The sequence below is a fragment of the Phalacrocorax aristotelis genome, chromosome 1, assembly GCF_949628215.1.
Source record: "Phalacrocorax aristotelis chromosome 1, bGulAri2.1, whole genome shotgun sequence".
In the NCBI taxonomy this organism is placed as follows: domain Eukaryota; kingdom Metazoa; phylum Chordata; class Aves; order Suliformes; family Phalacrocoracidae; genus Phalacrocorax; species Phalacrocorax aristotelis.
The window spans coordinates 81781454-81808781 of record NC_134276.1 but is presented as its reverse complement, the minus strand read 5'-3'; the positions used below and the strand labels follow the sequence as shown (position 1 = coordinate 81808781).

Here is a 27328-nt window from a genome sequence, read left to right as displayed (position 1 = left end):
CATGATAGGGTAGTCTAAAATCCTGCAATAATAAATCAATTCATTAAGATAAGTTGATATTGGAATAAACTAAAATGTAGCCTTAAGAAATAAAGGCAACAAAAAACCAATTTATTTATAAAGAGGATGTTTCTCATCCTGCATTATTAAATTCTGAAAAGAAAGCTCTATTGTAGTTTTTGAAAAACACCATGCCAGTTAATTCCGTTTCTGTAACCAAGTAAAGGCTACATCAGTAAAGGTTTTTGTGAGATACAGAGTAGACGTAGAAGAAGAAAGAGGTTTAGTGTTTAGCACTTCAGGGGGCTAATGCGTGTTAAAGCTACTTCTTGAATGGACCGTAGCTTAATACCAGTGCTGCCAGTCAAGATAGTGATTAAAAATCACCCATCCAGGGAACTGCTTCTGGATGTTGATGTGCTGGGTTGTGGGGATGGAGTTAAGGAGGTGGAGAAGAGGTGGACTTATGTATGTATGGCTGATGTCTGAGCAGCTGAATTTCAAAAAGAGGAAGGGAAAGAGAGGGAAAAACCTTGACTGGCCCCAAAAGGGAAAAAGAGAGAACAAAGCTTCCTTCAGTAAACTCAGCCAGTCATGTAATCATAATTTCTGAGTTCCTCACAAGAGAGCTACCCCACTATCACTACCTTAAAGAGGAAGCAAGATTGTGAAATCAAAAGTCAGGACTGGAGGGAAAAAAAAAAAGGTAGCTTGTAAATGAGGCAGGGTTTATAGCAAAGCAAAAACTTTAGCAGTGATAGCAAGGCTCCTGGTGAACTACATGGTGGACGTTTTAATCTGTCTTCTCAGATGCAGTGTGTCTGCCGTTTTTAAAGTAATTTCTTTGTGTCAAAGGAGTTTAGCATTGGTGACAGAATAACATAGTCTTTAATGTGAATATGGAGGAAAAAAAATACCTTCCCCCATCTCCCCTGCTGGTAATTCTGCTTTGTAGATAATATCTCTATATTGCTTGTTTGTTTATTTTGTAGAATTTTTTGTAACCAATTACTACTAGATGACTTCAAAAATCAATGTGGAGAAAATACACTTGTTTTCTGGTTAACTAAAAAAGTAGGTAAGTGATGGCTGTGCTGCTGCCTTTTGTATTCATGCATGGCTGCTAAAATATTTAACCTCTCAGGCTTTCTTGCACATCTCATCCATGCTAATGGGAGGAAAATGTGTTGGTTTCTGAACTTTTCCAGAGCATATCTCATTGAGTGGCTGGTACACTCAGCTCCTCCAACAGAGAAGGTAACATATTACTGATCATTTTAGCCCAATAGATTTACTTCAGAGTAGCTGAAACACAAGGAGTCCTTGAGGACCATACATTTTTAATAGAACAAAACAGCATGCCATGAACTACTTTCCTCTGTCCTTTGGATTCATTTCCTTTGACAAAAGGGAGAAAAATTAATATCACGTCAAGTAGAAGGCCTAAGTTGGCAATAAAGAAGATAATTCAGAATATGGTCTACAGTTAAATTTAGGAATACAGATGACCAAAACAAGTCCTATCAGTTCTGTTTCAAACAGACACCCTTCATTTTCCTTTCTTTCTTTTTTTTTAATCTTTCATTTGGTGTTACTGCTTGAGAAATGGGCTGTACAACACCTGCAGGATATTCTACACATTTAGGACTGCAACACTGTGTGTTGTGCACAGGGTCTTTTGCAGAATAACACTTCAGAACCTGGTCTTCCCCCTGCTTTAGGAACTCTGTTCTTTCATTGTTAAACTATAAGCACATCAAGATGAGCTGGAAGCTCTGCCAGGCTCTGCTGCTACCACCTCATCTTTCATATCTTGTTTATGTCTTTTGGACAGGAGACCTGTCATTCCTATTGCCAGGGATTTATAATAGTCCTTATTTTTCTAGAGGTGTCCATAGTTTAGGGAAGGAAAGTACTCCAGAAAATATCATAAAAGTAGTATTTTAACCAATAAAGTGTCCATATGTGGCCGTTTCACATATGCAGTGTTGCTGATTGAGTTGAAAGCAAAAAATTAGATGTGGCTTCTATAAGGGGTTTTTCAAGGCTTGGTTCTTATGAGCTAGAAATGAGAGCTGCCATTGGCTTTAATCAGTATTTTAGATACTGTTCAAAACTGGGCTAAAATAAGCTACTGAAAAATAGACTTCATTTCTTGCCCTGGCTTGTGTGAGTATTTTTATGTCATCAAGATCGAATCTCCCCTCACCACTGCATCTGGAAGTCTTCAAAGTGCACTTGCAACGTTAGTGGAAAGGGGGAAAGTGCAGTGGAACAAGCCCTGCCCATTTTTGCCTGGCTTAAGTAGGTCTGGCATTTGTGAGAGTTTTGAAGGAACGCTGGGTCATCCACTCCTGATGGCAATCCAGGAACCTGAGCAAGCTTTGGAGGAAGTGATATAAACTGGTTATCATCTATCTGTTCACTGCAGTTATACACACCCCTTCCTTCCAGAAGGGACTGGTTTAGCTGTCTGAAGGTCGGGAACTCAGAATGTCCTGGCTGTACTGGCTTTCTCTGAGTTAACAGTGGAAGAGATGGTTACCCACAAACGGACACTCATGCTATCTATTTCGGACATCTGTCTCCAGAAGAAGATATATCCCACCCTGGAGTGCTTATTTCACTCCATTTTCTAGGCAGAACGTAAAGAGCTGGCTAAAACTTTTTCTAGCTTTTTAATGGCTAAAATTAAAGTTCTGCTCTCAGTCATGCTAGAGGAACTTGTTTTTTGACACAGGAAACTTGACTTAAGCAATATATTATATCCTGCCCTGCCCCCTTGCCCCATTTGCCCTTTCTCAGACCTGTTTCTTGACAATATAATCAGCTGCATGCTACCCAGCTCATCCTGTCCGTGGCACTAGAGGTGACCAAAGTTGCTTTTCCTAACTGAAGATGGGAAAAGAAGCTGCAAGAAATCTAATGAGCCAACGAGATGAGATGCGATGCTGGACCTGATACTAACAAACAAAGAAGGTCTGGTTGAGGATGTGAGGGTTGGGGGTAGCATTGGCTAAAGTGAGAAGTGGCCATGAGACGGTGGAGTTCAGGATCCTGCGTGGTAGAAGCAGGGCAACAAGTCAGATTACAACCCTGGAGTTCAGGAGAGCTAACTTGGGCCTCATCACAGATCTGCTTGGAGAAACCCCATAGGTTAGGGCTCTAGAAGGTAGGGCTGTCCAAGAGAGCTGGCCAATATTCAAATACCACTTCCTCCAAGCTGAAGATTGGCGCATCCCTGCGAGAAACAAGTCAAGCAAAGGAGCCAGGAGACCTGCATGGATGAGCAAAGAGCTCCTGGAGAAACTCACATGGAAGAAGGAGGTTTACAGTATGTGAAAAAAGGGACTGGCCACTTGGGAGGAATATAGGAATGTTGTCAGGGTATGCAGAGATGCAATGAGGAAGGCCAAGGCCCACTTGGAACTAAATCTGGCAAGGGATGTCAAGGATTACAAGAAGGGCTTCTTCAAATACATCAGTAGTAAAAGGAAAACTGGGGAAGCTGTGGGGCCGCTGCTGAATGAGGTGAGCGCTTTAGTGATGCAAGATGCAGAGAAGGCAGAGTTACTGAATGCCTTCTTTGCTTCAGTCTTTACTGTTAAGGCTGGCCCTCAGGCATCCCAGCCCCCAGAGGTGAGAGACAAAATCTGGAGAAAGGAAGACTTGCCCTTGGTTGAGGAGGATTGGGTTAGAGATCATTTAGGCAAAGTGGATCCTCACAAATCCATGGGCCCCAACAGGGTGCACCCACGAGTGCTAAGGGAGGTGGCGGGTACTGTGGCCAAGCCACTCTCCATCATCTTTGAAAGGTCGTGTAGGACAGGAGAGGTGCCTGAGGACTGGAGGGTAGCCACTGTCACTCCAGTATTGAAATAGGGCAAGAAGGAGAAGCCAGGTACCTATAGGCCAGTCAGCCTCACCTCCATCACCAGACAGGTGGTGGAACAGTTCATTCTGGAGGTCATCTCCAGGCATGTAGTGGAAAAGAAGGTTATCAGAAGTAGTCACCGTGGATTCACCAAGGGGGGATGATACTTGTCCAACCTGATAGTCTTCTATGATGGCGTGACTGGCTGGGTACATGAAGGGAGAGCAGTGGGTGTTGTTAACCTTGACTTCAGTGAGGCATTCAGCACTGTCTCCCGTAACATCCTCACAGACAAACTAAGGTTAGATGAGTGGACAGTGGACAGTGAGGTGGATCGAGAACTGGCTGAACAGCAGAGCTCAGAGGGTCATGACGAAGGGGGCAGGGTCTGCTTTTGCAGGCTGTCACTAGTGGTGTTCCCCAGGGGTCTGTGCTGGGTCCAGTCTTGTCCAATATATTAATCAGTGACCTGGATGAAGGGACAGAGTGTACCCTCAGCAAGTTTGCTGATGATACCAAGCTGGGAGGAGTGGCTGCTACACCAGAAGGCTGTGCTGCCAGTCAGTGACACCTGGACAGGCTGGAGAGCTGGGCCGAGGGGAACCTCATGAAATTCAATAGGAGCAAGTGCAAGGTCCTGCCCCTGGGGAAGAACAACCCCATGCACCGGTACACGTTGTGGGTTGACCTGCTGGAAAGCCGCTCTGCTGAGAAGGACCTGGGGGTGTTTGTGGACAGCAGGTTGATCATGATCCAGCACTGTGCCCTTGTGGCCAAGAAGGCCAACGGTATCCTGAGGTGCATTGAAAGGAGCGTGGCCAGCAGGTCGAGGAAGGTTATCCTCCCCCTCTACTCTGCCCTAGTGAGACCACATCTGGAGTACTGTGTCCAGTTTTGGGACCCCCAGTTCAAGAAAGACAGGGAACTGCTTGAGCAAATCCAGTGCAGAGCTACGAAGATGATCACGGGACTGGAGCATCTCTCTTATAAGGAAAGGCTGAGAGACCTGGGTTTGTTTAGCCTGGAGAAGAGGAGACTGGGAGGCGGATCTTATCAGTGCTTATAAGTATCAAGAGGGTGGGTCTTAAGAAGATGGGGCCAGACTTTTCAGTGGTGCCCAGTGACAGGACAAGGGCCAATGGGCACAAATTGGAACACAGGAAGTTCCACCAGAATATGAAGAAAAACTTCTTTCCTTTGGGGGTGACAGAGCACTGGAACAGGTTTTTCAGGAAGGTTGTGGAGCCTCCTTCTCTGGAAATATTCAAAACCTACTTGGATGCGTTCCTGTGCCCCCTGCTCTAGGTGTGCCTGCTCACGCAGGAGGGTTGGATGAGGTGGTCTCCCAGATGTCCCTTCCAACTCCTACCATTCTGTAATTCTGTAATAATGGATTGAACAGGTCAAAGCATGGATTTATATTCCAGGTGTGACTCCATGGCAGATGATATTTCTGCCACTATTTTGGGTGTGGATATCTGTGCTGATGAGGAACTTGGAAAGAGTAGTAAACACTGCAAAATATAATGCAGGAGCAGAGCCCTTAAAATGTCAGTCTCGCATGATATAGCAACTGTATTTACTCTAACATCCAGTAGCAGCAAAAATGTTCCTTTTGGCATACTGTAACTAGTTTATTTGTTTGTTTGTCTTTTTCTTTTTGTCCAGCACCTCAGGTAATACAATACCTCTTCATCATTTCTCGTGGCTGGAAGGGAAATTATGAATGTTCATATTCTGCTAGGGGATTTTCTCAGCTAGGACAAAGGCAAGCAGAAGAAAAGGTGGTGGGAAAATGTGACATTTACATCCTTACATCCTCTTGTAAGAGTCTGTGATTTTAAGACTGATACAGTAAGTCTCCTGTCAGCTGGAGTTAGCTGCCAGCCAGACTGGTTTCCCAGAAAAAAAGTGGCTGCTGTTTAATAAGTGCACTGTGGCTGTCATTGAAACTTTTGACCAGATTCTTGTTCTTTGTTATGGAAAAAATGGAATCATCATGATCTTGAATCTACCACAGGCTCATAGATGTTAGTGCAGAATAATCCAAAGGTTTGGCCTGTCTTGTCGTCTTTTTTTTTTCAAGTCATGCTCAGATGTCGGATGTTGCTGAACCTGTTTGGCTGCTTTGTGAAATATGGATGGGCATGAACTGCCACCTGGAGCAGCTACCTGGAGCAGCCGCTACTATGTCTGACTAGTTAACAAAGACACATTTATTCTGCTTGGCATTAATTAGATGAAGAAGGTGGGAAAGAAAAGGTAAAGAAAAAAAGAGGTTATTGCATTCCTGAGCTGATAATACATACAGGACTGACAAGTGGAGAGGAAAATTGCAGAGCATAGCAGCTGACTCTGTTGGCAACTGAAAACTGAGCTAAGTCATCAAACGTGGCTAAAGAATAACCCAACCTAGTCCATTCTTCGCAGCCCGGTAACTTTATTTTTTCAAGGGACTTCTGCTTTTTCTGTTTGATCTAAAGAGAACTCAGTAGGATAAATTAGTGATAGCTGTGGCAAATAAATGTTACCTGAAATGGAAGATTGAATTAATTTGCAATTAATATTAAAATGCTGTGCAGCTTCATTATGTAAAGCACTACTAGGCATTGCATCTGCTTTTTTTGTGAAATTATTGCTCAGCAGGTCCAAAGCTTAAAATTAACCGTGGATCTCATTGCCATGGGATGCTATGAAGGCCCAGAGTACATATAAGGGCTATCAGAGGAATAACTGATGGGAGACGGGCACATGGATGGCTGTCCAGCTGCCTATTGCCAGCAGTAGAATGGGTGTTCCTGGGAGAGGTTCAGTCAATAACTGGGTTATTCCTCAGTTTTCTCTTAACTCACACATCTCCTATGTGAAGAGGAACATTTGGTCAATCTAGTGTGACTGTTTCCTTTGAAAAAATATGTGTGTGTTAAAAATGTGAGGTTCGATTAGATTAACATTAATAGCTGCATTATGTATTATTCTCAGCTGTTCTTCTCTGTGGCACATTAATGTCAGTCTTGTATGATCTTTAGCTTCTGAAACATATAAATGACTGTGTGATGGCCTCTTCATTGACAGGAACTTGAAGTTTAACAGCCCTACCACTTAGAGGACTTCGTCATTCCTTTCAGGCTAGAAAACATCATGCTCGAGACCTGGAAGTTTCGTAACAATTCCTTCCTAAAGATATTGTGACTGCTTAAATAACCAGCTGATTTTTCTCGAGTCACTGCTGGAGCCTTTGTTCTTAGGTTTACCTGCTAGACTTTGTTGTTATTTAAGCTTTTTCCTTTTCTCTTGCTTGAGAATAAATGCACTGTTCCACATTGGTTTTGAGCTGGGAGGTATGCTTTTAGTTGTAATTTATGTTGTAATTTATGACTGGTTACAGTAGCAGGAGATTCTTTTGAAGAAAAACAGAAAGTAAACTGTATTGTATTTCTCTCCTTGTCTCTTGGTCAGCATTACCTTTGGGGGAAAACTCCATACATAGACTACAGTGATAGTGAAACTGAGGATGGCAGGGGCTCTGGAGAGCCTACAGCTTTCGTGACGGGCTCTTCTTTCAGGCTGATGGGAGAGAATACTTGCATGGTCCTTCATCTGTAGTTTGGCAGCGAGCTGTGTTTTTTCTGTCTAGGTGCAGGTGCACCACCCTGATGAAGGCACTGAGAAGAGAATAAAGATTAAGGAGTATGACACAACAGGAAAGTTGCCAGATAATCAGAGATTTAATAATAGAAAAAAAATGGTTGTTCTGTTCCCAGGATTGGTGATCATTTAATTTCTTGCAAATCACGAGTACTTAAAGAGGGAGAGTGATTGATGGGCTTAATTAGAGCTATATGTTTAACAAGTGCTCCTAGCTATAATGGCCTTATTAATTAAAATGAACTTTGTAAGAAAGCTCCTTGCAATCCATATCAGTTTATGAATTCTCTCTTTTTCTGTTTTTGAATGGAGGAAAAAACAGATGAACAGGTCAGTAGTGCATACAAAAAATATGTAATGCATTACAGTGATTTATATTTCTTTGGAGAATCAGAAAAACATGAATCAACACATAACTCAAGCATAATCAGCAAGGCCAGCCTCTGTGGAGAGGTTATCTTTAGCAGTCTCTGGAGGTCTGTGTTTAAATTCATCTTACGTGAGGTCTTTGAACTAGCTGTAGACTAAGTATATCATTTTTATGTTTTAAGCAGTTTGCTTTCCACTGAGAACATTGAATATCCATAATCCTTTTCTTTTACACGCTTGAATTTGTAAGCAGTTGCATCTCTTGACTTGGTAAACTCTTAGCAAAATAGCATAAGAGTGTGTATGTTCCCATACACACCAAGGGTCTCAATCCTGCAGTCTTTTGCAAATGTAGAATGCACTTAAGTCATTCGACAGGCCCTACGCTGTTAAGTAAGAATCTGTGTTCCCTGATGCTTTGTGTTGTTTTGCATGAGCTGATGTTCTTTATTAAAAGAACTTTCTTTTACTAATACATTTATTGGAACTGCTTCAGACTGTGGCTGGTTGTCTGCAAGAAAAAGGCATGAAAAATTCAGGCTAATTGTAATGTGGACAAACAGAGCAGCAGGGCAGCACCTGCTAATAATACTGGTCTTTGGACTGGTCGATCCCAAATGCATCTGGATGAGTGTGAGCCAGCATGGCTGGAGGAACAGTCCAAAGAAGCTGCACAATGCTGTTTAATGAAAGATCAAGGACAGGATATGAGCTGAGGAATCTAAAATCCTTCCAGCTAGGACTTGTGGGCTGCATGTAACTTGACTTGACTATAGATTATCCATGGGCATTTAATATAACGAAAAAAGAGTTCTAATAATTGTAATCCATCTGCACATCTGTCCTGTTTTCTGCATGCCCATTTTGCCAGTTACAAGCTGTCATTCCACACACGTGCTAACACACATTGCCAGCAGAAACCTTTAAAAACCTTATGAAGAGTGTCAGGGCTTTGGTCTATTGTTTCAAGGAAATGAAACGAATAGGAAATTAAACAATCACAACAGTTGTTTATTGTTTCAATAAGAACAAAGTGCAGATTCATCCATGGAAGAAAGACCAAAGACAGTGTGTGGATTTGCAACCTTATGCTCGAATGTCTGAGGTATGTTTTGTTTCACTTTGTTGTGTTACCACTGTATGAAAGAGGGCATTGCAACATGAAAAACAGAGAACACAAGGAAGCAATTCTTTCCTGCTGTTTCCACTTTGCATGAATTTTTAACACCTTTGCTGGAGACCAAAAGTCTGGTGTGACTTCAGACAGGCTTATTCCTGGGCACTTTGCTGAAGAATTTGTAGTTGTTTTCTATTGCAGTTTGCTGCTTGCGTGCCGTTTTAGATGATGATGATGATGATGATGATGATAATAATAATAATAATAATAATAAAATGGAGCAACTCCTATCATCCTGTGTTCCACCTGCTGAATTTCAGAAAGTGGGGTCTCCATAGTGTTTGTAAGGAGGAAAGCCTTTCTCTCAGATACTAGGCTCTTTCAGACTGCCCCTACTTTTGGCAAACTCCTGCTGGATGTTGTGTTTTTAAGTTTTGAGTAATATTTGGAGAAAATAGACAAAACAAGTAAACTGCTTGTTTACTGTGAAGTCTGTCTTACAGAGTTCTGCTTTTCCAGAGAACAGCAATTTCCGAAATGTTCATTTTGCACACGACAGGTTTGCCTAGTCCGGGTCAGCCTCCTGTTGGGGGGCCTGGGCACTGGTCATCACTCAGCGCTGGGTTAATTGACCCCAGGGTTGAGCTGGTCCTCACCCAGGCTGTGAGGCAGTGCCATCCTGCCGCAGCCTTTGGGCAGGTTGCTGGGATGCTCTGCGAGAAGATCCCTTTCTTTCTGCCTTCTCACCCTGCCAAGGCAGGCCCTTGGGAGGGAGAGGAGGTATTTTGCTGTGGGCGCAGCACAGAGGGCTGGCTTTGGGAGCACGGATCCTGGCGGAGGCAGTTAGGTGGAGCGGGTTTTCCTGTAATTGTAGGGGAGATTTTCCTGTTGTGTTTCGGCCACGACTCTCTTGCAGTTGCAGACGCAGTCAGTGCTGCCACAGGGCTACTGGGACGGTGGTGGCTGCTACCGCCTGTCCCGACTGGGCTGCCGGTGCTTTCCGAGAGGGTCAGCGTGGTCTCTGTCTCCACAGCAATGTTTCAGCCAGAAGATATAGGGCGGGATCCAGCGGTGGGTATGCGGCTGGGTGGCTTCTCGGGAGCTGGAGCCAATGTGTATGTGTAGGCTTGCCATTGCAAGTAATTTAGGAAGTATTTTATAATGCGTTTAGCAGTTGTAAGGGAGGAGTTGAGGTTTTTTCTGTTGCTGCAAAGAATTATCTTTTCAGTACTGAAAACTCAGGGAAAAAAGGGAACTTTTTTAGCACAGTATTTATTGTCTTATGTTTTCAAACAAGGGCTTATAGTTGTCTTGATAGTTGTCATAAAACTAGTAACAGAGATACAGGGGTCATTAGCATCTTCATATTGTCAACATCTGGAACATTATAGCTCCGTTTTAAAAAAACAGATGAAGGCTGAGATAGATATTTACATGAGAAGAATGAAAAAAATATGCTCATTCCCTAAAGCTTGCTCCATTCCTTGTGCAAAGTCTTTCAGATCCCATTTATTTATGTGTAACTGATGAAGTTACATAACCTAAAGCAATGACGTGTTTAAGTACGATGGCCAAGAGACAATGTTTTTTCAAAATATGTACTTTTTGTAACTGGCACGCTCAGAGTGATGGTCTGGTCACTAGTTACTTTACATGCAAGTTCTGTATCCACAAAACATGCCATACATTTAGGAGGATGAGAAGCATGTATAGTCCGCAGGTACAGAATTTTTAATGTGATTTTCCCAGTACAATATTTCAAGCTGAGCAACTGTCTGAGAACAAGAGAAGCTGACATTCAATCAAGTTTTAAAGTAGATATTAACAAGCTCCCGGAGGCTGGAGATTGTGCAGATGCATGCCAGTAATTCTTTCACAAGTGCTACTCTCTTTATTACAGTAAGAGTGACCTGCTTGCTAGCTGACAGGAAATGTATAACTTATTCAAGTTTTTTGAGATAAACTGTGAGACTGTATATGTTGTTGATGAGGAATGTCTTAAAGGAATGTAACTGAGCTATTGTTTTCTCTTTCCATGCTATCTTAAAAGCTACTAAGCTTTTGTGAGTGACGTTGAGAACGTTTTACTTGAGAGGCCTGTATGGGGTGTTGATACAGCTATTCAGAAGCAACTGCTAATTTTAGGTATTTTTTTGGACTCCCTTTTGGGATGTTCTGAAGACTATCTGCATGACCATTAATTTGAGGATGTCAAGTAAACTAGTAAGTAGTCCAGCCAAACTAGTAAGTAGTCCAACCACCTTTAGCCAAGGGATCCTTTTCGTGTGCATGTGTGTGCATGCATACGTGTCTGTGTGTTTGGCAGAAGACAGCCATAGCCAGGTAGTGAAAAAGCATTTTCCATTCATTTCAAGGGCTAGTCAGCAAGGCCTTTCCCAGAATCAGGATCAGCACAGGAGAAGAGCTGTACAAACCAAACATCACACACATCTTCGGTCTGGAAGGAACTGGGACTCTAAGCAACGAAGACACTGTGTAGTGACAGCTCAAAACAACAGCCCTTTCACTCAACAGAGTGAGCTTAAATTTAATACTGGAGTTTGTGGCTGTAGTACAGTTCTCTGGTTGATGTCAAGTGAAGCACAGGTAAACTGGATCATTTTTTCTTACCACTTCACTAGCTGGATTAGAAACTGGTGTTACCTAGTTTCCTAATTTACTCCAGCTCCCAGAGTGTCTCTCTGGTCATCAGTAGGGTTTAAAAAAACTAGTACTATTTACCACTTCAGTTTCTAAGCTACAAGTTGCATTGCTGATACAATGTAGCCCTTTGCTGCTCTTAATTTCTTAGCTTGAAGCAATGAAGTTTTGCCACAGTGTACTTACTAAAAACCTGTGAAGCAAGATTATGTGGTTGTGGTTAATTATTGGTTTTGCCTCAGGTCTTTAAAAGGTCTTTAAAGGATAACATTCTTAAAGGATGTAAATGCATAGAAGAAAATATTTGAGATCACCAGGGTTTATTGTGGTATGTTTCTGTTAAGTAACACTTTCTGAAGAAATAAAATACATGTGGGCGTGCCTCTGGCAAGCAATAAAGCATTACTGGTTCTTTGCAAAAAGCACCAGCTGACATGACTTAGAAAGTCCTCAAGAGAGGTTGAGTGGAAACTTGCCACCTTCTTAGCATTTAGTTTTATTGGCAAGGAATGAAGACTAAGACTTTGCATCTCATTGTGAGTGAGGGGTGGTACCTCACTGAACAGACTGGGTTGGGATGCCAAATCCCTGAGTGTCTTAGGGGCAGAACAGCCAGCTCGTGTTAATGAGTACATACAGCTGTGTACTTCTTTCTCTTCTCAGTTGATTTTGTCGTTTTCGTTTCGTGTCCTGTTGTGTCAGGGTCAGAATTTTTACTCGTGCATTATTTTACTCATGCACTAACCATTTTGGGTTATTTGTCTTAATACTGCCATTTGATAATGCCAAGCAACCTGAGGAGGGGAGTCATAAACTTGTTACTACACTCCTTGGTACTGTGAGTGGAAGAAATTTATCCCTTTGAAGTCTGTTAGAGGGCTGCAGTGGGATGGCAGTAAGGACAGGGATGAACAGTTGGAAGGACAAGAGTCTTGCACCTGGTTTATGATTTGCAGTATAGGAAGGCAAGCTACTATTTTGTCAAAAAACTATGAATAAAATACAGAAGTTGAAGTCAGGCTTGTCATGCCAAGCAGGCTGGTCTTAAGACTTAGTGAAGACCCCATTGCGTCTGGTTCTCAGTACCTGTCCACACACCCTTCACATGCAGCAGGGACAAGAACCATCTGAATCCAGAAAAATTCCTGCCCAGTAGTGTCAGCTGGAAACGGGTTATTTTGGGATCATTCTCCTGCAACTCAGTTCACTTTTCTGAGTATCCTCTTGGATGTTTAAATACAGAGAATGATAGAAATGAGTCACATTGGAAGAGAATTATTGGAAGCAAATTTGACTAAACAAGTGATTGTTGAGCTCATGAGAATAATGAAGAATAGACGTAGATTCTCCATTCTCTCTTTTTTTTAAAGCTCAATAACACGGCAAATAGTTACTTGGTTGATGTAGTCTTAATTTGCTATGTTGTTAAGTTCCTTTCATACCTCGAATGACATAAGCACATCTAGAAAGCACAGATCACTTAATCCTAAAGATAATCTAAAATAGTTTATATGAGATGCCTTTAGATATGCCAGTTTCTTTCTATTGACTACAGAGACCAGTTCAGATGAATGTCACCCTCTGGGTTTAGTAACCACTGTGCAGCAAGAGAGAGGAACTGGTTTCTATATTTGTTGGGCTAGTGATTTCCTACGAGGTATTTGCAGGTTTCTGTTCTGGTCTACAGGGCCATGGAATACTCCTAAAATCATTTTGCTAATGGAGAACAGGAACCTAGTACCCCAGGGTGGGGTGGCAGAAGGATGGCCACATCACCTGGCCCTGGTGACACCAGTAGGACGGGAAATGTCCCCACTCCTCTTGGAGCAGGCCTCGGGGTCTGGTGAGGGGTCTGCTCCCCAGATGGAGGAGCAGCCCTGCCAGTTCCCATTTTGTTATTCCTGGGCCCAGGAAGCCCAAGCTCGGTGTTTCTTGTGCCAGTGACAGAGGTTTCTGTCAGAGGTCTAAAACAGATTACCTTCAGAGCACAGATAAAATTTGTTCCTTACCCTACACCCTCCCACTGTTCACAGTTAATTTCCTCTTCTAATTACCTGATTACAGTCATGATTTTTAAATACACTCTTTATTTTATGGAGTTCAGTATACTGAGAGTACAGCAGGAATAAATTAGAAGGAGCTCCTCGATGGTCGACAATGGAGTGGGTTTTATTTTGCAGTCACCAAAATCTCTTTGTAGTCCTTGCAAATGCACAGAGTATAACTCTGAGAATGTGTGTTTCTTTTTTTAAAAAAATTAAAAACCTTTTATAGGCTTTTTTAACAATCACATGTGAGGAGCAGAGAGCAGGACAGCGAGAAGCTAACATTGTGTGCCTTGCAATGCAATAGGGGTAACTTTATAAACACAAGGAGCTTTAGTCAGTCAAAGTGTGTCTTACAGGTAGTTTAATTCAGAGTCCTGTGAGGCAGGTGAGGCCACACCTTCATACCTGATGTAGCTCCTGGGACATTTCTTGCTGCTATACTAAAGGATCTCTTTGATAAGAAAGCAGACTTGGGGTTCTTCCTTGAGGACTTGTAATGTCATTATGTAGGTAGAGGCAATGATTATTATTTTAAGTAGTATTTATGATCCCTTTTACTTAGCCACAGGGAAAGAGTTCACGGAACAACTTTCTGGAAAGAAAATGCAATAATTTCTTTAAGCCACCCTAAGATCTTCCCTGGAAACTTGCAGTAGCTTAAGGGCCCTGGTGTTCCCAAGCTGCACTAAATTACATATCAATGTGCGTGAACACATATGACTAGAAGGAATATGCTGAACTATTTCTGGCTATTTCTGTTGCTGTATCACCTATGCTAAAGATCTGGGAGTACCATGTCACCTAAGTCATTACACAAGTGAAATTCCCAGCTGGGGAAATGCGAGAGATTTTCAGCTTTGCTGTGCAAAAAACACCTTATGAAAACTGGTGGGTTTTGGTATTTACTGTTTGGGTAAAATTATTTGACCTTCCTTCTGTTGCAAGAGTAGCATCCATCATCTAGGAAGCTCTTAGCTTGAAATGAGAGAGAAAAATTTTCTGTGGTATATAGCAATTTGTCACCTTTGGCAAGTTTTTGGGGCTCTCCAGTCATTTTTTCCCATGCTGCCAGTATCCAGACTAAGATGTGAACCTGCTTCCTCGATCTTTGTTGTTGGTGTATAGTTTTGATATATCCCAGAATAAATACCAATTTCTCAAATGAAGAGTGTGAATTTAGTTGAAGAGGTTTTTGGAACAGACCTTCAGCCACAAATTTGTTAGGACGAAACTGCTGATACCAGTAGGCCTATGCTGATTCACATGTGCTAAAGATTAAACAATCCTTTCCTTTTGTTCCCCTAAAGCATTTATAGAAAAAATTAAATCTTATATCTAAAGAATGTAGAGGTACAAGAGTTGCATGAATATAAAAAATAAAGGTCAAAAAGCATTCCAAATGTATACTAGTATAGATTTATGCACATGTGTAATGCTGTATCTAATACTATAGATAATATTAAATCAGCTGTTTATTGATTGCTTTGGGATTTACAGGACGTGATTTTTTTTCTTGCCTGTTAGCTTTTAAGGCTCAGTTATTGTTTTAGCTCCCATGAGAAGGAATATGTGATGTTGTGCCAAAGACCTTAATTCTGTGAGATATTCTTGTCTTGCTGAATAACATACAGGATTCCACTTTTAAAAAATATATTCTTCTACTAGCATACATTTTGACCAGAGAGGGATGTTGTCTAGGCTTTATATCACTACAAAAAGCATAACAGATGAGCTTTTGCGGTATTAATATCCTTTAAATGTTGCAGACAACTATTTCAACATCATGGAAACATTGCACATAAATTAGTTCTAGACGAGGTAGTTAATCATTCTTCTGTCAGTGAAAATGTATGAATAGGATGAACTAGTTAAGTATTTGCTTTTTTGCTGAGTATTTGTTTTTGCATATGAGGAGCTGTTGAACAGTGCTGTCCTTTGATATTTATTAGTTTCCACTGCTTTGATGAAAAACAGTGGGAAAACAAGTATTTGCTCTCTTCAGGGTGCGTGCAGATTGCTTTCTTTAGCATTATAGAAGTTTTCATTAAACATTTTTAAAGAAAAAAAATCTCCCTCGACCTGCTGGCCACGCTCCTTTCAATGCACCTCAGGATACCGTTGGCCTTCTTGGCCACAAGGGCACAGTGCTGGATCATGATCAACCTGCTGTCCACAAACACCCCCAGGTCCTTCTCAGCAGAGCGGCTTTCCAGCAGGTCAACCCACAACGTGTACCGGTGCATGGGGTTGTTCTTCCCCAGGGGCAGGACCTTGCACTTGCTCCTATTGAATTTCATGAGGTTCCCCTCAGCCCAGCTCTCCAGCCTGTCCAGGTGTCACTGACTGGCAGCACAGCCTTCTGGTGTAGCAGCCACTCCTCCCAGCTTGGTATCATCAGCAAACTTGCTGAGGGTACACTCTGTCCCTTCATCCAGGTCACTGATTAATATATTGGACAAGACTGGACCCAGCACAGACCCCTGGGGAACACCACTAGTGACAGCCTGCAAAAGCAGACCCTGCCCCCTTCGTCATGACCCTCTGAGCTCTGCTGTTCAGCCAGTTCTCAATCCACCTCACTGTCCACTGTCCACTCATCTAACCTTAGTTTGTCTGTGAGGATGTTACGGGAGACAGTGCTGAATGCCTCACTGAAGTCAAGGTTAACAACACCCACTGCTCTCCCTTCATGTACCCAGCCAGTCACGCCATCATAGAAGACTATCAGGTTGGACAAGTATCATCCCCCCTTGGTGAATCCACGGTGACTACTTCTGATAACCTTCTTTTCCACTACATGCCTGGAGATGACCTCCAGAATGAACTGTTCCACCACCTGTCTGGTGATGGAGGTGAGGCTGACTGGCCTATAATTTCCCAGGTCCTTCTTTTGGAAGGCTGGAGTGACAGTGGCTACCCTCCAGTCCTCAGGCACCTCTCCTGTCCTCCACGACCTTTCAAAGATGATGGAGAGTGGCTTAGCAAGAACATCCACCAGCTCCCTCAGCACTCGTGGGTGCACCCTATTGGGGCCCATGGATTTGTGAGGATCCACTTTGCCTAAATGATCTCGAATTCATTTACATTCACTTCAGAAGGAAAAGGTTTTCCCAAGAAAATTTTGTGTATATCTTAGAACAGGATAGGATGGCAAAAATAATATAATTTTCTTTTTTCTTTTCCTTTTTTTTTTAGAGCTAACAGAAGAAATTACAAGTGGTTTTTTATTGCCTATAGCAGATTTTATGACAAGAATGTAAATTTAAAATTTTCCCTTTATAATTCAGTTAACAGAAAAATACTGCCACTTTGAAAGCTACAGCTGTGTGTTATGATAGTAGCCTGCTTGAGCACTAGCCGTAGGTTATTCAGGAATAGCATGTGTGTGTTGACTGTAATTCTTCTTGTGTTGTAAACCTAGGATACCTAATGTATGCGCACATACATGAATGCATACGTGCATAACACATTTTATTACCTTTCAAACTTATGTTCATAGTTTGTACAAATTTTCATTTCATGTTCCTATAATACCAGCTTAATAAATTTTATTTCGTAACTGAAAAAGTTGGCAAGCATTTTCTACAGAAATACGTAATCCTCACGTGTTTGATCTTTAATTTAGCCTGTGGTCTTTTGTCCGTTTATGAACATTCCTATACATGGAGGGCCAGTGCTGAGATAGCCTTACTGTAGTAGGCATTCAGTAGTAGCTTTAACCCAACAAATTGTTAGAAAATATTATTAGGAAAAATGCTATTCAAACCTGCTTGGGTATCTTTTGGCCATAATTCACCAAAACACAACAAACTGCAATTTTGCCAGAGAGATAACACAACAAGGAATTTTGGAACATGGCACAAGTTCAGCTCTCTTGCCCAGTGATATTTATTACTAAGATGCTTAAAATTTGCAGAATGGCCCACAGCTCTGTTTCCTCCTTCAATGTCGTTGGGTTCACTACAATTTAAAAGTTCACTGAAACTGCTTTAATTCGTACTATGAGCTCCACCTTTACTAGAGTAGAAAGCAAAGCTTTGTAGGACATTGTCTTCCACCACTTTTTCACTCCTGGTAGACTCTCTTCTCACCTCCCCTGAAGGTTGTAGGAGCAGCTGGAATAAAAAGGGAGCAGGAGGCAATGCATGGCACACTAAAATATTGCCTGCTAACTTTATTCTAATAGCAAGTAATTTATTGTGCATGGGAGAGAATTTTGTAGTGTTTTACTGAGAGAAAGTGGCCTCAGTATACGGGAATTTTTGATACATTCATTTTTAAATGTAGTTTTATGTTTTAGCCATTTTACCTCAGATGTTACGTTAACACTTCAGGAATTCCATGCTCTGACTTGTATGTACTGAGTTGAGGTGAAGTATGTTCTTTGTCAACATCACGCTATGATTACTTTATTAGTACAACAAATGTAAATAATTACCCATATTATTGATCATCAAGTTAACCCCAATGAAAAACAGATAAATGTAAATACCGTATCAAGTCACCAGTCACCCCTCTGGTGAGTATTACTAGTTCGGCTGAAATGTCCTATCCAGCTCCAACTTTAAAGAATGCAGTCAGCCTTCCTGAAGTATTTTATTACTGTAGCGTCACCAGGTCCTATGGTATTACTGCTGGATGTTTGTCTTTTTCCCAAGGAAGTTAGCAGGGTAATTGTTTTGGACATCAGCTGCAACTTTCTGATTGTCGTTTGGGTGCAGAAGGTGTGCTAGCCTGTGTACGGGGGCCGTATAGGGGTATTTGCTGTGAGAACAGCTCCATGTAGCAATGTGTGGTTTGCAATATCTTTCTAATGGCATGGGAATTCCTCAGAATATAGAAACGTGTTGCTTCCTGTGAAGATGTGTTCACAATTCTGGTTCATGGAAGCCTCCCCTCCCCAACACTTTCTGGTATTTTTATCCTGCTGCTTCTATATACTGTTTTCTCTACTTAAAAGTGTAGGGATAATCCACAAAACTCACACTCCCAGCAATGAAAAAAACAAGAGTCAGCCTGCAGTCATCCCTGGGCTGATTTCAGGGCCACCGAATCACCAAATCTTCCTATAAATAACAATGTTTCAAAGAGTGGTGAACTGCCTATTTTATGTCCTCCTCAGGAAACGTCTTTTTGGGCTTTGATAACTAGGGTCTCGTTGAGATCAGTGGTACAGTTTTCTGGACTTTGGTAGTATCTCTGATCCATAGTTTTTCAAGTATAAAACAAATGGAAGATATGATACAGCATTTTTGAAGCATACCATTGCATCCAGTTATGAAACAACTTGTCAGATTTTATTTTATTTTATTTTATTTTATTTTATTTTATTTTATTTTATTTTATTTTATTTTATTTTACCTGTTAGGCTCTACGCGTACTTAACATGCTGAAATTTATCTAGTTCAGCTTTAGTTTTAATTTCTCTCATGAAAAGCTTATGAAAAGTTTTGGCTGTGCTTCTGTGCAACTGAAGGCATTAATGCCACCTGCAAAATATGTTGTGCTTAAATCAAGAGGTACAGACACGCTAATTCCACTAGGGTTAGTAGAAGTCTTGTCATGAACTACAGTGAGACCAGGATTTCATTTACGGCACTGCTTACCACATAACGCATAACTAATCATTATGTGCTGGGGAGATGTCACAAATCCAAAGTTACTTAAGCATATTTTTGATTTTTAAATAGCAATTGTCTTTTGATAATCACTTTTGCTTTGATATCTGTTCTTAAAACTACCTCTTGTGGGTAGGAAAATAATACTTCTCGTTTCCGTGACATTTTGTTAGTAGTATAATTTTCTGCCAGTAATTCCATATTTTTGCAAATATGAAATTATGTACTAGAAATTCCTTCTTTCCTTTCTGTGTCTGGAGGCTGTCTATGTGGCTTTCGATTTATGGGCCATGTTGAATATGGAATATAGAATAAAACCATGTGCATATATAAACCGTGCATATTGAGTTTCTGCCTACTCTTCCAGTTTACTATAACTATGGATTCTCTACCACTCCCAAGAAAAAAAAATTACGGAATATGAAACCTTAAGGCAAGGGCCAGTGAGTTTGAAAGATTTTGTAGCTGGATCAGCAGCACACTCTGTACTTCAGGTACCAACCTAAAAGCGAAAGCAGAATTGCAGTTGATTAGAGAGTAATCATTGGATTGTCCAGAAGATGCAGCCCCTCTTCAGTGCCTCTTAAAGGATTCATCACTCAGTCCCAGATGCACTGTGTTCTGACTTATTGGCAACTGCAAAAGAAGGCAGGGAAATGTCATTTTTTTCATTTCTACCAGTGTGCTCAGCTTTGATTACCTTGGAAGATAGGCTCCTATTCCAAGACGTTTACAGTCTAAGGTCAGATTTTGGCACCCTTCCTCATACTGAATAGCGTTAGTCAGGGCTGAGCTGCTGCTCATTTAGGTCAGATAGATCAGAATTAGTCATCAGTTGAGATGGTGGTATTTATGTAGAGACATGATGGTGATTCAAGCATCTTTCTGTGAGGCAGTAATGCAAATGTTTTTCTGCTGCTTTTATCTGTTTATCTCTACCTCTCTTTTATACAAGTGCCATAAAAAAAGCCTTTGGTTTTAAAAAGTGCTTTAAGAAAGAAACTGAATGAATGAAACTGTTTGGCACAGAGGGAGCAGGAGGGATTTTGTACAGAAAGGACAGCGTGGAAGAAAGCCCAGTATTCCAGCCACGGTCCTAAGACACAAACTTGAAAGGCTGGCAGGTTTTCACCAGACTGCCAATAGATGAGCAATGACTAGTTTGCCTTTTTAAAATATTGTCCCCTGCCAACCCCAAATCCCCTTCTCCCGTTTCCAGTGCAGCATTCAGCCTGCAGGATAAGTGGATGATGAGGTACACAGTTGTGGTGTGGAAGGGATTCAAACAATGTGAATGAGATTTTGAACTTCTGGGACTTCTGTGATACAGAAAGTGAAGAGGAGGAAAGAGGAACTGGTCTTCATTTGCAGAAGAGGCTTTCATCTCTTCTGTGCTGTGTAACTATGGCAGAGGAGGGAGGAGGGGAGTTGTCTTCCTTATATCAAATTGCCAGGCCTTTAATTTTGACCAGATGCACCATGCAATTATGGCAGCTGATGGATAGTTATAAATGAATTATTCTTTGGCAAACTGAACTTTGTTTCAAGTATGATCAGCATCACAGAAGGTACAGGAAAGCAAATTTTGTGATGGGGTCAGTGCATTTTTTAAATGCAAAAATTTCTTGGCAGAATAAAAGGACACATTAGTGTAAAGAGGCAAAGTATCCTAATTTCTAAGCATACCTCTGGAATAGACGCCTTGCTGCTCTTCCCACAGAGCAAGGAGGACTAAATACCCATGGGCAGTCTGAACCTTGCCTCTGTTTGTTGAACTTTCCTTTTTGCTGTGGTTCATATTGGGGTTATAGGTAGCATTCCTGTCACTGCCACCGCGCTCCCCACGCTAATTGTCATGAAGTACAGAAGGTTCAAACACGCTTGGTTCCCAAGCCTGCTAATGAGCCCTGAGCTCTCCTCACCCTTAATGAACCAAGGTTTGTTTGTGGGGATTCTTGTCCGTCCCTCCTTTTCCCTGGTCAGGGGATGAGGCAAGAGTTCACACAACCGAACAATGACTTTACAGTGTAAAGACGATGCAGCTGTGCCATCTGAAGCTGTCCTCAGTTATGAGCAACAAAGCTTAAATAGATTGTACTGTGAAGAGGTACAGCTCTGTGAGTGTGAAGCATAGCTTTTGCTTCTGCTTCACTGACCTGTCTGCTTGCGGCAGCGACGGGCCCTTGACGGGAGCTTAGGCAGGGAGAGCTGCGTGGGGCGACTCTTTCAAAACCACTCTCTGTAACGCTGAGCACAGGAGAGGAAGCAAAATGAAGTTTCAGTTGATTTCTGACGGGGCTGTACTGCTGTGTTCTCGAGAAAATCCCATGCCCTCCATTTCAAAGTCATTGATTCCTAATCCACTACAGGTGATTAAAAAGGCCACTAAAGAAAGTGTTGGCAATAGAGAGTACTCACACAAAAGTGGATGCGCACACACACACACGCAAACTACTCCTAGGCAAATCACACATTTGACTATCTCATGACATTTTACCATCTTACTCTCAGAGGCTCTTCTTGTACCAGAGGTTAGGATCGTCAGAAATTTGGGCTAAGCTACTGTTTACCACTTACTTCACCCACCTTCCCGTAGGCATTTCAGTTATGATGCTGTGCAACCCTCCAGCTATATTTCTTTTAATACAAACACGTATGTGGTATATTTTTTGGTATATGTGTACAGGCACATATGCACAAAAGTACAGGTACATATAAATACAGTTGCATATGTTCTTGAAACACATAGGAGGAGTATATTAGTATATGATATATTTATAATACTACATATTATATGTAAAATATCACATGCTTTCCTAGAGAATTATTCCCCATATATATTTAGATAAATATTTGAGCTAGTAAACAGAGATCTGTACTCTAGATGCTGCTCACTTGCTATAAAAGCAAATGAAAATTTCAATCTGATAAAATAACTTAATTTTAACAGGGATTGTAAGGTTATCAGTTCTAATACTCTGAACTAATCCTTGCACAATGCTTTACAAAGGTGAAGTTTTTAAAAAAAGTTTTACTATGAGTGAAGCCAAAAGCAGCATCCACAGAAGAAATCTAATTTTGCTGTAATAGGCTGTTTGAAAGTCATCATTCTGGTTTTTAATAATGCACAGAAACATCTGCTGTTTTCCTTGATAGCATGAGAGAGAAAGGGAAAGAGAAAGAAATTAAGAAGGAGCTTTTGTTTTGCATTCTTAAGTGAACAGGGAGAGGGGGGGAAAGTAAAAGAAGTCCAGTTTTAAATACCTTGATGTGTGCATGTGCAGGTTCAAAATTTTAGATTGCTCTCCTGCCCGGCGTGGTGGGTTGATAGCCCTGGGAGCAGTGGCGAAAGTTGACAACCCCCCACGGCTGACCCCTCATGTCCTCTCTTGCCTAATCGAATTTTACATGTGTTTCCAGATAGCTGATCAGCTTCCCTGGATTTCGCTGACACCACAGGAAAGCTTTGCCTGAAGATGGAAACACTGGAGTCGGAACTGACCTGCCCTATCTGTCTGGAGCTGTTTGAAGACCCGCTGCTGCTGCCTTGTGCTCACAGCCTCTGCTTCAACTGCGCACACCGCATCCTGGTCTCCCACTGCGCCACCAACGAGCCAGTGGAGTCTATCACCGCCTTCCAGTGCCCGACCTGCCGCTATGTCATCACCCTCAGCCAGCGCGGTCTAGACGGGCTCAAGCGCAACGTCACCCTGCAGAACATCATCGACAGGTTTCAGAAAGCCTCGGTCAGCGGGCCCAATTCCCCCAGCGAGACCCGCCGGGAGCGGGCGTTTGACAGCAACAGCATGTCGTCCTGCGAGAAGGTCCTCTGTCAGTTCTGCGACCAGGACCCTGCCCAGGAGGCAGTGAAAACCTGCGTTACCTGCGAGGTGTCCTACTGTGAGGAGTGCCTGAAAGCCACTCACCCCAACAAGAAGCCGTTCACAGGCCACCGTCTCATTGAGCCCATCCCAGACTCTCACATCAGGGGATTGATGTGCTTGGAGCACGAGGACGAGAAAGTTAACATGTACTGCGTGACCGACGACCAGTTAATCTGTGCTTTGTGTAAACTGGTCGGGCGACACCGTGATCATCAGGTGGCAGCTTTAAGTGAGCGGTATGACAAGCTAAAGGTTAGTGCTACCTTTCATCCCTCCTAGCCAAGCAGCGTGTGATTGGGAAGGACAGTGCCCTTTGGTTGCATGCTAAATTAATCATTTGGGCAGGGGTTGGGAAAGGTAGGTGTGCAGTCTCTAATTGGGCAAGATACACATACAGATCTATAGGTGCATTTGCTCATCACCCTTTAAAAGGTTTCAGATTTTGCACAAGGAAATATTCCTCAGTTGTCCTTTGGTTTCTCTATAGCTAACATAAGGAATATGCAGCATATACTACTATTTAGGTGAATTTTCTTATCTACTTCCAGCTTTATTCATGGCAGCTGGCAAGGTTTAGCGCTGACTGTACATACACAGGTGCTGACTGAAATGTCAGGCATTCTTTGCGTACGCTCTGCTGTTGATTATTTTTCATTTGGTTGCTTTCATTGTGAAAAGCTCTTCCCACTGCTGCTGACAGGAGATGCATTTTTCCATGCCGGCTTCAGGGATGCCGGCTGCCCGTCCAGCCAGGGAAACCGAGTGCCGGCTCCATTCTTCCCATGCTGCCTCCCACCTCGGCTCACAGGCAGCTCGGTCCTGAAAACAAAACCAAAATTGTTTTTGAGCTTCCTGTGGCACTCCCATGGTTCTGCAAGCTCCCGGCACATCTTCTGCCAGGTAGCCGGGCAGCTCCTGCAGCCCCCTGGCCCCGTGTAGGACACCCTCAGTGGTGTGGCAATGGGCAGCCGGGTGTCAGGGTGCTCTGGCAGCTCTCCATGCTGCTGGCGGAGGCAGAGCTCCTGCTGAACAGTGAGGCCAAGGCAAGTGGCCTCCCACCCACCTGGGTGTACGCTCCTCTCATGCCAACTTCAGTGCTACTGCAGAGCAAAGGCAGGAATTAAGTATCCCAATGCTTTCCTCCACCTGCCACCACTGGATGGTCTGCATGTGCCTGTGCATGCCTTGGGGGGCATTTTTAAAGATGGACTGCAATCAAGAAATCACAAGTGTGAAGGGCAAAGCTTATCTGCCAGCCTTCTTACAAAGAATTTTGGAGATGGAAAAAGAAACTGAATTAATAGGTTTAACTAACTGGAAGGGTTTTCTTAAATACCTTCAGACAAAAATTTATGGCTGCACACGTCTATGATAACTTTAGGTGATTGCAGGTGAAATCTGCATACATACGCTGTGTGGGTTTTGTTCCTCTATGTATGTGCAAACATGCAGATCATATTTTATTATTATATTAACATAATGAAAGCTGCCTCGTTACCTGGAGCTGGTAGCTTCCATTCATCTCTTAAAGACTTTTTTATTTACTAAGGAGGAGGTTTTATTTTTGCTTTCGTTTTTTTTTTTTTTTCTGAACTGGTTTGTTATTTTAATAGGTCAGAGTTTAGCCATGGATAAAATGGGGCATGGACTATACGTGTGAATAGAAGATGCATGGACTTACAATGCTTTTCAATAATCCAATGGGTTTATGTCCTTAACAGGTGCTACTATTTAGTAAGCTAACAGTGTATTGTTTATCAACTTTATATGAGTAGGAATTCACTACTTAACATGAAATACCTTCAACATTAAATACTGGATAAGTAAATTTTTGAGGATGTAAAGAAGTAGTAAATGCTTCTTAATGTTGATGCACATAGATATGGGAAGCCTTGAAAGAAGACTTGAAAAGGCATGTCTCTTCTCTTGGAAACGTTGACTTAATGTTGCAGATAACTAGGAAAAAAAAAAAAGGGGTTTTTGCATGACCTCTGACTTTTCTGTGCAAAGATGCCTAAGCAAACCCTGAAAGGATATCTCAGACAGGCAAGTATCATTCACACTAGATGTTACCCAGTTTAGCTAACTTGGCAGAAGCCTAAATGAGTACTTTCCACCAGCCTCCTTAAAGAGTAATTCAAGTCCTAATTTAATGGTTAGTGTAGGCCTGAGTCAAATAACTCCTCCCTTATAACGGCAACTCCTAGCATTTTTTATAATATCTGTATGATTTTTTTGAGGCGTGAACTTCCTTTGCACCCAAACTGTTTAAAAGCAGTTTACACAGACAATTATTTGTCTATACAAAATCCAGTTTCTATCCTCTTTGTCATGAAGCAGCCTATTTCACTTTGCTAATGCCAGCAATGACATCAGTCGTGCCAGTTATGCAAGCAATTATGGCATGTTTATATTCTGAGCCCAGGAACAGTAGGCTAGGTGATTTCCATCCAGGTCCAGCATCCATTCTCTGTTCATAAGAACGTAATCTGAAAACTGGTTCTTTCCTTTCCTCATTGCCTCTTCCATCTCAGAAATTTGTGCTGTATTATATGTCAAACTCTGAGAACCAGATTTTCCATTCCGTAGATTGGCATTTATCCCTCAGGAGTAAAGGAATGATACCTGTTCATACCAGCATTTTGTCCCTGAGAGGCAAGAATTACAAGTCTGTTTTCACGTTCAAGTCTCCTCCTTCATAAATGGTGATATGACCTCTTGAGTCACTGGCCATGCTGCTAACATAAATCTTAGGTATGAGCTTGCAGATGGTCTTTGTTAACTTACGGATAATGTGTATGTACCATTGGCAAATTCAATGTTCAAGTGGATCAGAAAATCCCCACCCGAAAAAATGGGTTGTTTCTTGCTGCATTGCTGCTGTGGGTTTTTAAAATACATGGGGTTTGATAGATAGGCTACCCAAATTGTCAAAAAAAAATTCTGAAAGGATGCACATGCAGTAGCCAAGAGTAGGGTGGATTCATTAAAAAATGAGTGGTTAATTGTATCTTTAAAAAAGAAAAGCAAAACCGCTTCAAGTGACACTTTCTTTCTTGGGTTTTTCTTTTTAAATCAACACATTGTTGATGCTAACAGCAGCAACTGGTGTTGCTCTGGGTGTCAAGCTATGCTAATTACTTGCATTCTCTTCCAGCGGTGTTGCTAATTATTTAAACAATATCTCACCCTTCATTAAGCATAGGACAAAAGATGCCATTACAATCCAGCTCCTTTTGTGGCAAGAATGAAACCCCTTAATTAAGAGTTCTGTACACTTGTCCAACAGAGGCGTCTGTGCTGAACTGTGTTTAACAGTCAATGTAATAGCAATTGTGGACATCTGAAAATGAGAAAGTGTTTTCCTTTGGCAACGACAGCTCTAACCCTGAGAGGTGCTTTTCTTTCTCGACTTCTACTGGGGTAGAGGAGGTTGAGGGCACTTACTCTCTTCCAGCAGCGTCCTTTCTTGCTTAGTTATGTGGCCACATGATCTATCTTCACGCTTATAGCTGTTTTAGCGGTTATAGACGTGATGTTGGGGTTTTTTGTTTGTTTTTTTTTTTTTAAGAAGATCATAGGTGCATATTAAAAATGGAAAAATGATAAACCATGACCAAAACAGAGAACAGGAAATATCCTGGTGATATGCTGCATTTATGAGGTGGCAGTCAAAATTGTGGTATAAATTAGAAATAATTTTTGAGTTACATAAACAATGAGAGCTTTAAAAATAGAAGGTGCAAATGCTTATGCTTAGCCCACCATATTACCTCAAAGACCATATTTATGGCTAATTACTTGTGACACTGATTCTTTGCTTGTATTCTTGTTACAATGGAAAGGAGAAGACAGTTGAAAAGTACGTTCATTTTTTCAGAGAAAATGCATAAAATTGCCATTGTTCTATAGCTGTATTTATACTCAAGAAAGTGATAAGAAAAATTAAAAGATAAGATTTATTTTGAAAATGAGATAATATTTTGGGGAGAAGTTACAAGGTGTGGATAGAAAGATATTGCTCATTTAATATTATCAAAGAGTCATGAAGAGGTGTAACAAAAGAGGAAGACGTATTTTTAAATGGTGTAAAGCCAGCATAACTACAT

General features: G+C 41.7%; 1 protein-coding gene across 4 annotated transcripts in view; it reads left to right on the top strand.

Moving 5' to 3' along the window:
- The window catches only part of MID1 (midline 1), a 244975-nt gene that overhangs the window by 120912 nt on the left and 96735 nt on the right, over positions 1 to 27328 (top strand). For 3 of the 4 annotated variants that reach the window (XM_075095413.1, XM_075095428.1, XM_075095405.1), the window contains exon 2: positions 22756 to 23471. In XM_075095413.1, the coding sequence (XP_074951514.1) occupies positions 22812 to 23471 (660 nt within the window). In that variant the 5' untranslated portion in view covers positions 22756 to 22811. Of the gene's footprint in view, positions 1 to 9944; positions 10080 to 22755; positions 23472 to 27328 lie in introns of those variants that run through there. The other variant, XM_075095421.1, reaches the window with a different exon arrangement.